This window comes from Trypanosoma conorhini (genome assembly GCF_003719485.1).
Source record: "Trypanosoma conorhini strain 025E chromosome Unknown Tco_14.4_contig_00250, whole genome shotgun sequence".
Classification (NCBI taxonomy): Eukaryota; Euglenozoa; class Kinetoplastea; order Trypanosomatida; family Trypanosomatidae; genus Trypanosoma; species Trypanosoma conorhini.
The window spans coordinates 10633-23814 of NW_021704328.1; the positions used below are offsets into that span (position 1 = coordinate 10633).

At 58.8% G+C, this 13182-nt stretch overlaps 6 protein-coding genes across 6 annotated transcripts, besides 20 other annotated features; 1 reads left to right on the forward strand and 5 right to left on the reverse strand.

Moving 5' to 3' along the window:
- Window positions 1-394: 394 nt before the first annotated feature.
- Window positions 395-411: a microsatellite.
- A 1-nt stretch (window position 412) lies between these two features.
- Window positions 413-429: a microsatellite.
- A 168-nt stretch (window positions 430-597) lies between these two features.
- Window positions 598-635: a microsatellite.
- A 25-nt stretch (window positions 636-660) lies between these two features.
- Window positions 661-684: a microsatellite.
- Window positions 685-887: 203 nt separating this feature from the next.
- Tco025E_04714 (phosphoacetylglucosamine mutase) lies at window positions 888-2723 on the reverse strand (the record flags this gene model as incomplete). Its single annotated transcript, XM_029371622.1, has 1 exon — window positions 888-2723. One exon carries the CDS (start codon window positions 2721-2723, stop codon window positions 888-890), a length of 1836 nt encoding a protein of 611 aa, XP_029228366.1.
- Window positions 2724-3010: 287 nt separating this feature from the next.
- Window positions 3011-3035: a microsatellite.
- Window positions 3036-3331: 296 nt separating this feature from the next.
- Window positions 3332-3389: a microsatellite.
- Window positions 3390-3939: 550 nt separating this feature from the next.
- Window positions 3940-3967: a microsatellite.
- Window position 3968: 1 nt separating this feature from the next.
- Window positions 3969-3991: a microsatellite.
- Window positions 3992-4313: 322 nt separating this feature from the next.
- On the reverse strand, window positions 4314-5231 carry Tco025E_04715 (putative RNA-binding protein; the record flags this gene model as incomplete). The annotated part of the gene is made up of 1 exon (XM_029371623.1): window positions 4314-5231. One exon carries the CDS (start codon window positions 5229-5231, stop codon window positions 4314-4316), a length of 918 nt encoding a protein of 305 aa, XP_029228367.1.
- Window positions 5232-5294: 63 nt separating this feature from the next.
- Window positions 5295-5331: a microsatellite.
- A 35-nt stretch (window positions 5332-5366) lies between these two features.
- Window positions 5367-5402: a sequence feature (A-rich).
- Window positions 5403-5419: 17 nt separating this feature from the next.
- Window positions 5420-5452: a microsatellite.
- A 124-nt stretch (window positions 5453-5576) lies between these two features.
- Window positions 5577-5603: a microsatellite.
- Window positions 5604-5921: 318 nt separating this feature from the next.
- Window positions 5922-5948: a sequence feature (A-rich).
- Window positions 5949-6171: 223 nt separating this feature from the next.
- Tco025E_04716 (uncharacterized protein) lies at window positions 6172-6588 on the forward strand (the record flags this gene model as incomplete). The annotated part of the gene is made up of 1 exon (XM_029371624.1): window positions 6172-6588. One exon carries the CDS (start codon window positions 6172-6174, stop codon window positions 6586-6588), a length of 417 nt encoding a protein of 138 aa, XP_029228368.1.
- A 416-nt stretch (window positions 6589-7004) lies between these two features.
- Window positions 7005-7484, reverse strand: Tco025E_04717 (flavoprotein subunit-like protein; the record flags this gene model as incomplete). The annotated part of the gene is made up of 1 exon (XM_029371625.1): window positions 7005-7484. One exon carries the CDS (start codon window positions 7482-7484, stop codon window positions 7005-7007), a length of 480 nt encoding a protein of 159 aa, XP_029228369.1.
- Window positions 7485-7998: 514 nt separating this feature from the next.
- Window positions 7999-8017: a microsatellite.
- Window positions 8018-8252: 235 nt separating this feature from the next.
- Window positions 8253-8275: a microsatellite.
- A 283-nt stretch (window positions 8276-8558) lies between these two features.
- Window positions 8559-8604: a sequence feature (A-rich).
- A 67-nt stretch (window positions 8605-8671) lies between these two features.
- Window positions 8672-8692: a microsatellite.
- A 371-nt stretch (window positions 8693-9063) lies between these two features.
- Tco025E_04718 (uncharacterized protein) lies at window positions 9064-9753 on the reverse strand (the record flags this gene model as incomplete). The annotated part of the gene is made up of 1 exon (XM_029371626.1): window positions 9064-9753. One exon carries the CDS (start codon window positions 9751-9753, stop codon window positions 9064-9066), a length of 690 nt encoding a protein of 229 aa, XP_029228370.1.
- Window positions 9754-10077: 324 nt separating this feature from the next.
- Window positions 10078-10103: a microsatellite.
- Window positions 10104-10498: 395 nt separating this feature from the next.
- Window positions 10499-10541: a sequence feature (A-rich).
- Window positions 10542-10573: a microsatellite.
- A 58-nt stretch (window positions 10574-10631) lies between these two features.
- Tco025E_04719 (chaperone protein DNAJ) lies at window positions 10632-12176 on the reverse strand (the record flags this gene model as incomplete). The annotated part of the gene is made up of 1 exon (XM_029371627.1): window positions 10632-12176. One exon carries the CDS (start codon window positions 12174-12176, stop codon window positions 10632-10634), a length of 1545 nt encoding a protein of 514 aa, XP_029228371.1.
- Between the last annotated feature and the right edge of the window lie 1006 nt (window positions 12177-13182).

The following is a 13182-nucleotide window of genomic DNA, read 5'->3' on the forward strand; positions in this document are numbered from 1 at the left end:
TCGTGTTCGGTGTCCGTGTGCGTGTTCGGTGTCCGTGTCTGTGTGCGTGTTCGGTGTCCGTGTGCGCGTTCGGTGTCCGTGTGCGTGCGTGTGTGTGGCCTGACCACCACTTGCGGCGATACCAATGCGGTGCACGCAACTGTTACTTCCTGCGGCCAGGTATATATATGTATATGTATATGTGCGAGGAGAGAGACGTACATGGAGAAGGAAAGAGGGTGCAGTGGGGAGACAACCAACGGACAGGGGCAGACGCATAAACCCACGCAGAAGAAAAGAAGAAAAAAAAAAGAGGCGGACGCACGCCGCTGCCCACCCCACCGCCAGTGGACTCGCCCGCAGGCAGTCGTGTGGCTCGTTTACCAGCTGCAGCCTCTTCGCCGCGGCAAAGGCGCACACACACACACACACCGAGAGAGAGAGAGAGAGGCGCACGGACAGCAGAAACACGACAAAACAGACAAGGTCGCCCTCGCCGCGCCCCAACGCGGCTTCTTTGAAAAACAACAAACACATTAGGCCACGGTCAAAAAGGCCGGGGAGGCACACAAAACGTCCCATCAGCCTTCAAGGCTTCTTCCCGCCCGAACCTTCCCCCCACCCCCACATCCACATCCACATCCACTCCCCCATCCGCTCCTAGAGAAAATATGCGAATAAAACAACAACAACAACAACAAAAACGTAAATAAAGTGGTATTCAGTTTGAATGCAAAACATACACACGCGCACCTCCCTCGTTCTCTCTCGCTCTCTACAGATACAGGTAGTGGGACTGCATAGTTGGGAGAAACAAGCCTCACATAAGAGGGCACGTGTACACACCGACAACATGTCCGCTCCCCTACTTTGGCCCCAAATTGTCTCGTTGCATGTCTGCGCTTAGCTCACTTTCCCTGCACCGCCGCCCCATTCGCCGGTGCGCCACAGTACCGCCGCACGAGACTCTCCACCTCCTCGCTAAGCCGCTTGCACTGCTCCGCACTGCTCGCCTCAGCGTAGACGCGAACCAGCGCTTCCGTGCCGCTCGGTCGCACAAACGCTCTCGCCACCGATTGCGCAGCCGAAGCTGTGGCAGTCACCGCTGCATCTATCGCCTCCTGCAGCCCCGGCGGCGTCAATGCCCGCCGCTCGTCGGGGGTGGTTGTAATTACTTTTGGGTTCGGCACTGTAATCTTTGTTTGGCGCGAGGGCAGGTCCGCGTAGAGGCGATACCAGGCGGCGAAGTCCATCTGCAGCGCCAACAGCGCCACCTCGCAGGCGAACGCGTCGGCGATGCCGTCCCCGCACACCTGCGAAAGAAGCAGCGGAAGGTGCCGCAACAAGGCACGCGCGTGCGGCTCCGTCGGTGTCGCGAGCTTCGATGCGATGGCGTCGGTGTTGAACAAAACCGTGCCGTGGCCGTTGGCCTCAAAGTACACGCCAATGTCACGCGCGTGGGCAATGGGGTGCAGATTTTTCACGCCCGTGGCGGTGGAGTACACGCGAAGCCCAAGGCAGTGCTGCAGGTACTCCGACGAGGCCCCGTTGGCGTAGGCCGTCTGCACCACCCCCACGTCGAGGAGCTGCAGCGCCGCCGTCCCAAGACACCGCCGCAGCAGCATGGCGTACAGAATGGCCACACGGTCGCCGTCCAGCAAGTGCCACGCCTCGTCCCCCCCACTGCAGTCGTGCAGGAACGCGACGACACGGTCGGCGTCGCCGTCGAGCGAGTAATAGTGGACCTCCTCCCGCTCCTCGGCAGCCTCCTGCAGCTGCTGCCGCGCATGCGCCGCGGCCCACCTCTTCATCGCCTCCGACGGAGAACGGGTGCGCTGCGTAAAGTCGGCGCCACACATATGATTAAGGGCGTCCTCGTGTTCCCAGTCGTCGTGCAGCACGACGACGTCAAAAAAGTCCTCCAACGGATTCTGTGGAAGCACCTGCTGCGCCGTCGCAAGCAAAGCCTTGACGGCAACGGCGCCCACGCCATTTGCCGCATCCAACACAATTTTCTGGCGACGTCGTCGCGTATTCGGCGTCGACGTCGCCAGGGCGTGCAACAGTGCCGCCAGAGAGGAAAGCACCTCCTGTCTGTAGAGCGCGGGCCCAAAGTCGGAAACGTTTGGGACCTCCGCCACCGTCACGGGTCGATTGGCGCGCAGCACCAAGTAATGCAGCTGCGGCGTTGCGATGAGGCCGTGGTCCCTGCAGGGCACGTGCAGCGACTGCAGCGAGGCATGTACGGCGGCGAGAACGTCCCTCCCAGACGAGCGCGTGTCACGTGCAAGGTGCACCACAGAAAAGGGACAACGAACCATCAGCTCCTCCATGGAGGCAGGCGTGGCAATATTACTGCCGACCGCCCATTCCTCCAAAACGGCAAGAAGCTCCGCCGCGGTGGCGGCGTTGGCGGCCGCCGTGCAGACTTTCTCCCAGAGGACCGCCAGCATGCCACCATCCACGTCGATAAGCTTCAAGCCATTGTCCGCGGCGGGGTTGTGCGAGGCTGTCACCATGCAACCGACAGAACAGCCAGCGGGCGCCGCGCGGTTACCAACGGCCCAGCACACCCGCAGCACCGCCACAAAGGTAACACGCGCCGCCACAGGAGGCAACAGAACTCCTGCTGTACGAAATCCGGCCGTCCCATACGCCAGCGGCGCGGTGCGCGGGTCATGGCGCAACGGATACCTCGAGACGCATTCCTGCACCGCCTGCGCAAATGATGGATGTAAATGCATGAAGTTCTATTTTTTTCCCTCTTCACAGTCGTGTGAGACGTAATCTACAATCGCAAACGGCCAAAGCAAAAAAAAAAAGTGAGGGAGTAAAAAAGACACAACGTAGAAAGAGGCGTGTAACAGAAACAGAAACAGAGAGGCAAATAACGATGTGCAACCCCCGCCTTCAATGCGTGTCTCACCAAATGGCACCACTCACTCTTATTCTCACTCTTTCGCCTTCGTTTGCCTGTTTTCGTTATTATGGCCTCTTATTGGCTTATTATTCGCAATTGTTTTTTTTTTGTGTGCGTGCGTGCGTGCGTGCGTGCGCGTGCTCTCGTCATCGTTGTTTGTTCGACGAGACGCGCCTGTTCCGTAGACCTCCGTGCGGCCGGTCGTCTGGGCGCCGGGCTCATCTGGGCATGCGGAGGCGAAAGGAAGCACACAAGGGGAAACAAACACAGATGTGTACGCGGAGGGGAAAAGTGAGCGAGGCGGAGAAAACAGTCAATGCAACGGCGCAGCCGCCGCAGCTCGTAACTCCCCCTCCAGCAAACACAAACAAACACGCCAACAAAAGAAGAAAAAAAAGAAGGCAGAAAAAGAGGAAGTATAAGCCCCTCGCCCACCCACCCCACTACCACCGCACACGCAGAGAGAGAAAGAGACACACACACACACACAGAGGTGCATGCCGTACTCGGAGTCCAGCCGCGTTGAAACGGCGAGGGAGGAGAGGAGGTGCCGGAAAGAAGGAATTGCGGGAGGACTGCAGCACGTTTTCTTGCGGAGTCGTCGGATGGGGGTTTGATTGCGTCCCGCTTTTCAGTCGAGGGGAGATGCGCGAGGCCAACACCACCACCGCCACAACGCGGGGGTTGGGAAGAGACGGCGGCGCACGGCACCGCGGAGAGGCGCGGGTGCCCCACTCGGGAAAAGAAGGCAGCAAAACTCACAAGGCATAAGCGCTTACGCAACGCATCTCCTGCTGGGCCTCACTCTCCGTCCCCTTCGTTTTTTCTTCCCTCATTGGCCTGATGCCTCGTTTTCTTCTTTTTTACTATTATTGATTTTCCCTCTTTTTTCCCCCGCTTTTTTTTCCCCCTTTTTTCGCCTCAGCTTCATTTCTCTTTCCCTCGCGGGACGTTGCGGTCGGCTTTTCGCCACGCCATTTTCTGCGCCAAGTGGCGTGCGGGGCCGCCTGGGGGCGGTCTCCGCGAGTGTTGACGGGGCCACGACGACGACGACGACGACGACGACGAGAGCAGCAGCAGCAGCAGCAGCAGAGAAAAGGAGGAGCGACAACACAAACAAAGAAAAAAAAAGTAAAAATAATTAAAATAAGATTAGGAGTAAGCAACAGTGGAGAGCGCCAGCCGCGGCACGAGCGCACGGCCGTGCGTGGGGGCGATAGAACCCCCTCCAGCGCCTCGCCAGTCGACGGCTGACCACACATGCTTAATTCCAATCCGTTTTCAGTCTTGCGGTTTTGCACTTATTTCCTTTAATCTCAAATCAAATCTCTAGGCGATGTAGGAAAGGCAAGTCTTGAGCTCTGTGGTCGGTCTAACGCGTCCCAGCACTTTGCACTGCGCCGTGCAGCATCGGTTATGACGCTGAGTAGGACGGTGGCAAACCCGTGTTGTTTCGCGAGCTCCTGCTAACCATGGAAGAAAGCTGACTGAGATCCTGCGCGGGAGGCGGCGGCGGCGGCGGTGGTGGTGGAACTGAAACAGCGACGGGTGCTGAATTTGCAGGAACAAGCGGTGTTGGGACGATGTTGAGGCTGCCAACGCGGTTCTGGTCAAGTTTGGCGCAGAAGGTTCGAGGATCATTGAGGTACTCCGGGGGGCACAGCGTCATGGGGATGCAAAGGTACGTGTCGCCCGCCGTACTGGCGGCGTCGTGATTGCTGGCGAGAGACATTGCCTCGTAGCCTGTGGCGGACGGCGGCGCCCCTCCGGGAGGGGCCGGGGCCTGCAACTGCGCCGAAAGCGGCGGCAAGCGGGAGGCTCCCACGGCTATAGAAGGCAGCCGTGAACTGCTGCCGGCGGATTCGTGACGCGATGACGTAAAGCGACGGTAGCCGCCCCGCCGCGGCGCCATGGAGGACGAGGAACTCGAAGAGAGAGAACGAGAACGAGAACGCGAGCGAGAACGCGATCGGCGGCGGCGGCGCGTGGGAACCACCTCATTCGCCTGGCCACGTCTATCAGGGCGGGTGCTTTCGTGCGGGCCGTGACTACGCGCCGGCTCCACAGTCAGGGCAGCGCCCTTCAGCACATGTCCCGCTTGTCGCATAAGGGCCGATGGTGGACTTCGGTACGACGCCCATCCGAACCCCCGTGAATTGCCTGCAGAATCGCGCTTCAGCGTAAAATTGTACAAGTCTCCGAGGCTTGCAAAGTAGTGTTCGAGGTCTTGTTGCGTGATTTGACGCTGTATGCCTCCAACAAAGTAGCGGTAGCTCCGGGCTAAACTGGAGGCGTCCTCCGCCGAAGCAGCCGTGGGATCCGAATGACGCATTGTGTGTATCCTTCCCCGCCAAGACCTCTCGCTGGTGAAAGACTAGGCGTTGCCGCGGTTTCCGTGTGTGTGTGTGTGTATATATGTGTGTATGTGTGTGGTTTGGCGCCGGCTACGACGGAGCCCCGCACACACAGAAAGTGAAGGACCGAAAGCGAGAGAGGAAGAGAAGACGTGTGGCAGTTCCGGTGTGGTGTGTATGTGTGTGTGGGTGTGTGCGTCGACGTGCACACGCGTATCCCCTCAGCCTGCAACAAGAAGTGTCCGGCAAACAAATACGTCGGCGGTGCAATGGCCTCGCGCGGGGGATGTGGCTGCCGCTTAATGCTGCGTGCGAGCGGGGGAGCGGCGGCGGCGGCGGCGGCGGCGGCGAGGCGAAAGTGCGGCAGAGCGGAGAGGGGGAGGAGGGGTATCAACGCGCAGGCAGGCGCCACATCGAGCCACGCAACGGCGGAGGAAAACAAACAGGGCAGGGCAGGGGAAAATTAAAAAACGGCAGCAGACGGCCAGCCCAACGCAACTGCAACAGAAATACGAACAAAAATAACACATAACTGAAATATATATAATATTTTAAACAAAAAAAAACATCGATGCCTGAGGGGCCAAAGAGAAATGATAAATTAACAACTGCAGAGAAGCCACAGGCATACTATTAGCAGTGGCGAGAGGGAGAGGGAAAGGGGAGGGAAAAATAAATAAAATAAAAATAAAAAATATTCAGTACGCTGGCTTTAGTTGTTGCTGCTTTTTCCCCCTTTTTTGCTTTCGCGACCACGATAGAAATTTCCGGCAGCCCCCCTCACCCACAGGCGTGTTTGCGCAGCGCCTTCACTCGGCGACGCGCCCCAGCACTGCCTCTGGCGTGTGGGCATCAATCAGGTCCCGCTTGTGCACCAGGTCGAACGCCTCCGTGGCGTCCTTCCCGGCGTATCTCAGGATGGGCTGCTTGCCGCCGGGATGGTCCGGCAGGAAATCGGCGAGGTTGAGCACCCGCCCCGCGATAGCGCACCAGCAGTCCTTCTGCGCATTACGCTTCGCCACGTCGGCCCGTGTAATCGTGCGCGTGCCCCTCGCTGCTGCTGCTGCTGCTGCTGGGGCAGCGGCTTCCAGCGCGATCGCCGCAGCTGGCGGTGCGGCCTTCGGCAGTGGCCTCAGCGGCGGCAACTGGCCCAGCGAGAGGTATGAGCAAATCGTGTCAAGGCGGTGGTTGGCGGCGGGCCCGAGAAAAGTGGCCAGCAGGTACCGAGCCGCCTCGGCCCCCGCAACGCATCCAAAGACGACGCAGTCGAGCAGGAAGTTTCCTCCCAGGCAATTTTGGCAGTGCACACCGTCGGCTGCCCCGCCAGCGCAGTAAAGGCCGGAAATGGAATTCCCTGTCGCCGCATCCAGCACCTCCGCGCGGGCGTTCGTCGCAAGCCCGCCAATCGTGTAATGCACGACAGGCGTAATCAACGCGGCGTAAATCGGGGCATTCACACGGAATCCTGCCCGCGTCGCCTTGCGTCCCACATCGGGAATGGCCCCTTCCCTCGTGGCGATGCCGCTTCTACTCGCGGCGCTGCAGCCTTGCCGCACGTTGGTACGCACTGAACTCCCCTTGCAACCTTTTTGGCGCAATATTCATTTCCTTGGCCAGCTCCACACCGCTGCCGTAGCGTCTCATCAGGCCTCGCGCTGTGTAGTGCTTGCAGTGCCACGGCACCTCCTTCGCGCACGCCTCACTCAGCAAGAGACGAAAGGGGCCTGCGTTGCTTTGCTGCATCGCGTGACTCACCGCATCGCGGCAACTGAGCTCATCCACAAAACGCCGGCCCCTCGCAAGGCCTCCGCGCAAAGGAACTTCACACGTCTGTCCGGGTCCGCCGGGTCCACGAGTCCGGTGGGGTGCACCTGCACGTGCTGCATGTCCGTCAACCAGGCACCTACCGGCTCTCCCATCTTGATGCCGCCGCCGGTGGCGTGCCCGGCGTTGGTGGTCGCAAAATTCAACATCGCGGGTGTGTAGCGCGCCAAGAGCGAGGTGCCGGAGTCAAAGTCGGCTGCGTAGCCGCCTGTGGCGAGCATCGCTGTCCCGCGCTCCACCCGCTGCTCGCCCTCGCGATTTTCCACCACCAAGCCGGAGACGGGGCCATCCTTCGCGGGTCCACGAATGAGACGCACAGCCCGGGGCTTCGTCACAAGCCGCACAAGCGACGGCTGCGACTTTTGCAGACGCTCCAGCTCCTCCACGAGCGCGCGGGTAATGGCCATGTCGGGGAACTGCTCCTTCCCGCGGTGCACGCGTGGCCGGCTGTGCCCGGCGAGGAGCCCGAGCTGCGACAGGTCGACGCCGAAGCGTGCTGTGAGCCAATCCAGGGTCGGCCCCGACAGCCGTGAGAGCTCCGCCACGGGCGGTCACACCGGTCCCGCCTCGTCGCCGCCGCGGTAGCTCTTGTTTGTGTCACGCATAAACTGTGCGGCGCCGTCCAGTACACCGGCGTCCATCTGCCCCTGCGTGGGGGTGCCTGTGATGCTGCTGGCAGCCTTCGTGCTGTTGCCGCCGAGAAAGGCGGATTTCTCCAGCAGCAGGACTGTGCCGCCGTGCTCCAGCACGCTGTGCGCCGCGCAGACACCCGCCAAACCCCCTCCAACCACAATCACCGGGTTTCCCCCGGTGACTGCTGAGGCCATGCCCCCCCCTCCCCAGGAGAACTCACACGCCCAGGCACACCTTTCTCAATACAACTCTCTTTCAATATCTCTGCCTTTCGCCGGCGTCCCAAGTTATATATATATATATATATTCCTTCCGGTGTTTTGCTGTGCCCTTCTTTTTTGGGGCTGATTGTGTGCTCTGTAGGCAACGCGCACAGCCAACGCAGGCAGAGGCTGTGAAAAAGGCAAACCATAAGCAGACGAAGAAAGAAAATACACAGAATGGAGTAACCAAAAGAAAGTTGAGCCAAATTTGACGTGTGTGCCCCCCCCCCCATGCTTCCTGAAGAGAACACCGTTCCTGCGTTCACTCCGCTGGTGCAGAAAAAAAACAAAAACAAAAAAAACTGTTAAGGGGAAAAAGGACGGATAGAAAAGCTGCCTGTCAACTGGCATTGGGAAAACATTTTATTGCTATTATTGCTACTATTGCTGTTGCCGCTTTTTTTTTTCAGCAGACGCTTGCGGGCCGTAACAAAAGACTACGAAATAACGACGGCGTAAAACTGCCGGCGTGGCTGTGCATCGGCCCCCTTCGACGCTGCCGCCGCCCCATTTTTGCTGGTACAGGCGGTGGAATCCAGCCCGCCACGAGACGCGAACACACGCACTGACAGGAGTGGAGGGGATAAGATGAAGAAAAAGAAAAAAGAAAGAAAAAAGAAAAAAAATGAAAGCGGAGACCACAGGTGCGGCGGGGCACTACAACCGGGAAGACGGGGGGGATATATTTCCCGCGCTCCGCCGCTGCTGCTGCTGCTGCTCAATATGCGGCCACGGGTTCCGCTGCAGCGACAAAGAGGCGCGGGCGGAGACTCAATGAAGGCGGCGACGACGGCACACGACGCGTTCACGCACGCAAGCAAATCATGACGCGGAGGAGAGAAAAAACCAACGCGGACGAAAGAGTCGCGGGAGAGGCAGCAATAGACCAGAGAGCTGAATTTGGAGACAGGCTGAAGCGCCTTTCCCCCTACTTTCTCCACGTTTCACCCCCTCCTTTTCAAGGAATCGGCAGCTGCCACACACATGAGCCACCTGCGCCGTCCTCATCACTTCGGTCAAATAAACAGCAACAAATGCCGAAACACACCTATGCGTCCATGGATTGGCGTATGCGAAACGCCCTTCAATCCTAACCCCCCCGCATTTCCTGTCGCCGCTTCTTTTCATCCTCTTCCATGAGTGCGAGTGCTATGGCGCGCACGACTTCCAGGTCCTTGTTGGAGAACTGCAGCGCCGTATTCCCCCTGTACCCCTCGAGGGATGGCCCCATCGGGTGTGCGGCGCTCTCAGCATCGTCATCGTGAGTGCTGCTCCCACTCCGTGCCACCGCAGACTCGCCACCCACTCCCCACCAGTTACGCCTCCCGCCGTCGCTACCACCTTCCTCCACATCGACCCCCCAGACGGGAGGGAGGCGGGCACGCAACTCCGACGAACGCAGGTGGTTCCTTCTATTATTCTCGGTTTCCGGCCGCTTCAGAGCAACCGACGGCGCATCAAAGTCCTCGCCGTCGTCCTCCGGGTTGGGCGCAACCGAAGACATCTGCGAGTGACTGCTTTGTCGCCCGTCCACGGCGTCAGCGAGGCCCACCCCGGGGCCGGTGGTGCCACCGACGCCCTGCGACGTCCCTTCGCGTGCCCAGTCAAAGTAGGAGCGCCCCGTCTTTCTCCATAGCCGCTCATCAAACCGGGGCTGGGGGGAACACCCAGACGCGAACCCAGAGAACTGCGGGGCGGGCGGCGCACCCATGCCCGGCCCCACCGCGTCACCATCCACAAGCCGGGTCAGCCCCCCTCGACACACCCCGTCCGAGTCCATGGCAGCCCGCGGACGGGAAAGGTTGTTGGCACCGTCCAGGAGGAACGTCTGCTTGAAGGAAATGTCCACCAAGAAATAAAAAGATGCGCAAGGAAACCAATTGTCAAGCTAAAGCAAGAAATAACGGCGTTTATCCAGGCCTCAAGAAATGCGCCTGTCAAAATTACAGCGTGAATGAAACTCCCCGAGAGCAGTGCGTCGACACACGCAAACACACTCGCACGGAGGGACAGAGAATGGTTCCGTGTCTGCAAGCCCCAAGTAAAACCTCCAATGTCTCCCTACGTGACTTCAGTCGCCTCCTTACAATAAACGCGCCCCTTGATTTATATATATATATATATATATATCTTGGTATAGAACTGCGTCACTCGTACTGGGAAGCACACTGCTCCTGTTTAACAGCTGTGTGCGTGTGTGTGGAAATGCATAAAAGAATAGAAAATAGGGGCAACAAATCAAGACTGCACACACACGCAAACGTCCGAAGTCGGCAGGGCATGGAGTAATACTCAGTATATATATATATAATCTTGTCTTTTCTCTTCGTGCATTTGCTGTTTCGTCCCGCTCCTTTTTTTCTTCTTTCGTGTTCCCTCGCTGGTGGCCATCCATGCAGGAGCAAGCGTGTGAGAATGATGGGCGTCAACTGCGCGATGGGCACCGCCTCCCGCCCCTCTCCTCCTCCTCACGCAGGCAACAGCGTCACCTCAACAGGAGCCGCACAGCTTCGGAAAATCGAGCGCAAAAAAAAAACAAAGACTCAAATACACAGGGAGAAAAAGTGAAAGAAGAACAACAACAACAAGTACAAAAAAAAAAGACTCCGCGCTCCCACGATAAACTCCGCTTTCCCTCAAAACGAGCAAGTTGTGCCTTCATGTATTCCGTGCGGCTTTCTCGGCACCCCCTAATATGACGCCAATGATGCTCTTCACCCTGCTGACCGCCTCTGCCTCGGCAGGGGCAGCGTCGCCGCCGTCAGTGTTGGCGCTGGCGGCATCCGTCGCAGTGGCGGTCGTGGCGACTCCGCCTCTGCCTCCTGCAGCGTTCGTGTCGGGGGCCTGGCCCTCGCCGGAAGGTTCCTTGGCGCCCACCGTTGTCGGGGCTCGCCCCCTCTCACTCCACTCACGACCCACGCGCATGTTCCGCAACTGCCTGCTGCGCAGGTCCTCCTTCCGTGGCTCAAAGAAAACCACGCCGGGGGGATCCTGCGCGCGGCGTATGAGACGGCCCTTGTCCTCGCCGAACTGCGGCCACCCCTTGACCTCCTCGCCCAACTCCATCTGCCGTCGACGGGCGTACTCCAGGGCACGCAACTCCCGGTTTCGCGACGTGGTCAGCGTGTTGTAGTCACCGTCGTCATCGGGCGGTCGCACAAGAACCCGCACACTGGGATCCCGCGCAGCCGCAGCCTCCCGCGCGGCACGAACGCGCTCGTTCAACTCCTGTCGTAAGCGATGCAGCTCCGACATCTGCTCATAGCGTGCCAGGCTTTCAGACATTTTCCACCCATCATCGTGGAGCCAATCCCGGTACTGGCGATACGCCAGCAAAAGCAAGATAGACAGCCCCAGATACATCACAAGGCCACGCAAAAGAATATACGACAACGGCATGCTCCATGCCCTTCTAAGTTGTGTATAAAAACCAAACGGATGGGACGATGAAAAAGGATTTTCCGCATAACTTGACCTTCGTTGCTGGTAGTTGTAGTAACCTTGGGACCGCATGGGTCCCTGACGAAAAAAATCTCCATTTTGGGCGTCGTAAAAACTCTGCGCGCCGTGTGCGGCACGGGCGTTATGTGCGGCGTAACCAGCCGATGTTTGGTAGCGAGACCCGCTGCTGCTGCTGCTGGTGCTGCTGCCTCCCCTCGCGGCGTAGTAGCTTCCTCCACGATAGCTATCCTTCTGCAGCTTGTATTGCTCCTTCTCCATCTTTGACATGCCTCTTAGTCGATCGTAGGCGACGGTGATGCGACTCATCGCCGCCTCCTCTCCGCCGGCGTCGGGGTGGTGTTTTCGCACCAAGTCACGATATATCTTTTTAAGCTGCCGCTGGTCGCAGTCCGCCTCCACCCCAAGAATGCTGCACGCCTCCGACACCTCCGCGAAGGTGGGGGCGCGACGGGCACTGCCTCCGGCAAAGCGTCGGGCACACACGAGGGTGCAGAGACGCAGAGGGCCGCGGCGGTGTGCCTGGGGGAGGAACGCGGGGTTTAGCCCAACGTGGCGGCAAACGCCCGCAAAAGGGTGTCCACCGCAGCCGGACGCCGCGCCGCTGAGGCGCAGCTGCGATGCGTGGAGAAATGCAGCGGAGGACGACGAGGGCGGCAATGACGCGGAGCCGCACTGGCAGCGCAGTTGCGCCTGTGTCGCGTAGGGCAGCCACATCTGGAGGAAAACGCACCGCGAGTGCATCGCACCGCTGACCGCCTCGCCTCCTCCCACCGCACGCAGACGCCGCCGGATGTCGCTGAGGGGCGTAGGCAACTCCCGTCCGCCCCGTGCCGCTTCTTCTTTTTTTTCCCCCTCTTTTGTTTTTGTTTTGTTTTCCCCCGCAGCCTTTCTGCCGCCCTCCTTCCCGCTGTCGCGCTTATTTGAACGACGCACTATCCCTCCCTGTGGCGGGAAAAAAAAGACAATGGGGAACGCAAGAGGAGGCGCACATCACAGAAACGCGGCAGGAACGCCTCAGGCACCGCCGAACGGAGAAATTCCACGCAGAGGCCGCAGCCGCGGCAATGGAGCAGCTGAGACAAAACACCGTGGTATTCAATATTATATAAAGGCGCCTGCGCGCAAAGGAAAACATCCAAACAAATACCCTAACACGCCGAGAGGCAGGTAAGTAGCGCATAACCGCATACAGAGGCAGGCAAAGGAACCACACTCCACGCGGGCGCCGGCGTCCAAAAATACACCAAAACAAGGGGAAGGAAGGAAGAAGAAATAATAATAAAAAAAAAGGCAAAATCGCTGGTGTTGGAATTAGAAAGGTAAAAAGGGGAGGACAATCGGAAGCAACTGTATGTGTGTATGCATGTGTAGTTCCTTACTGTCTCCCCACCCACCACCATCACCACTCATCTGATAATTATGCCCCTTTTCTTCTGCCTCTTCCGGCTATTATTGCTGTGGTCCTTGCACCTTGAACATACATATGTACATGTATATGCATATTTCCTCCTTTGTGGTGGGGAGTGAAAAATATCAAAACAAAAGAAGGATTTTTATTTGCTTTTCATTGGCAGCTCTTCTCTGCATCGGATCCCCCACCGCACCCCGACCACCCCAGCAGAAGTTACCCACGCAGTTCCACCCAACGCACACACGTGCGCGCACGCAGGTCCCGGGTTCAGCCGCCCGTGGCTCAAATAGGGCACAAAAACTCCGCCGCCTATTGATGCCACATACAGAGAGGGAA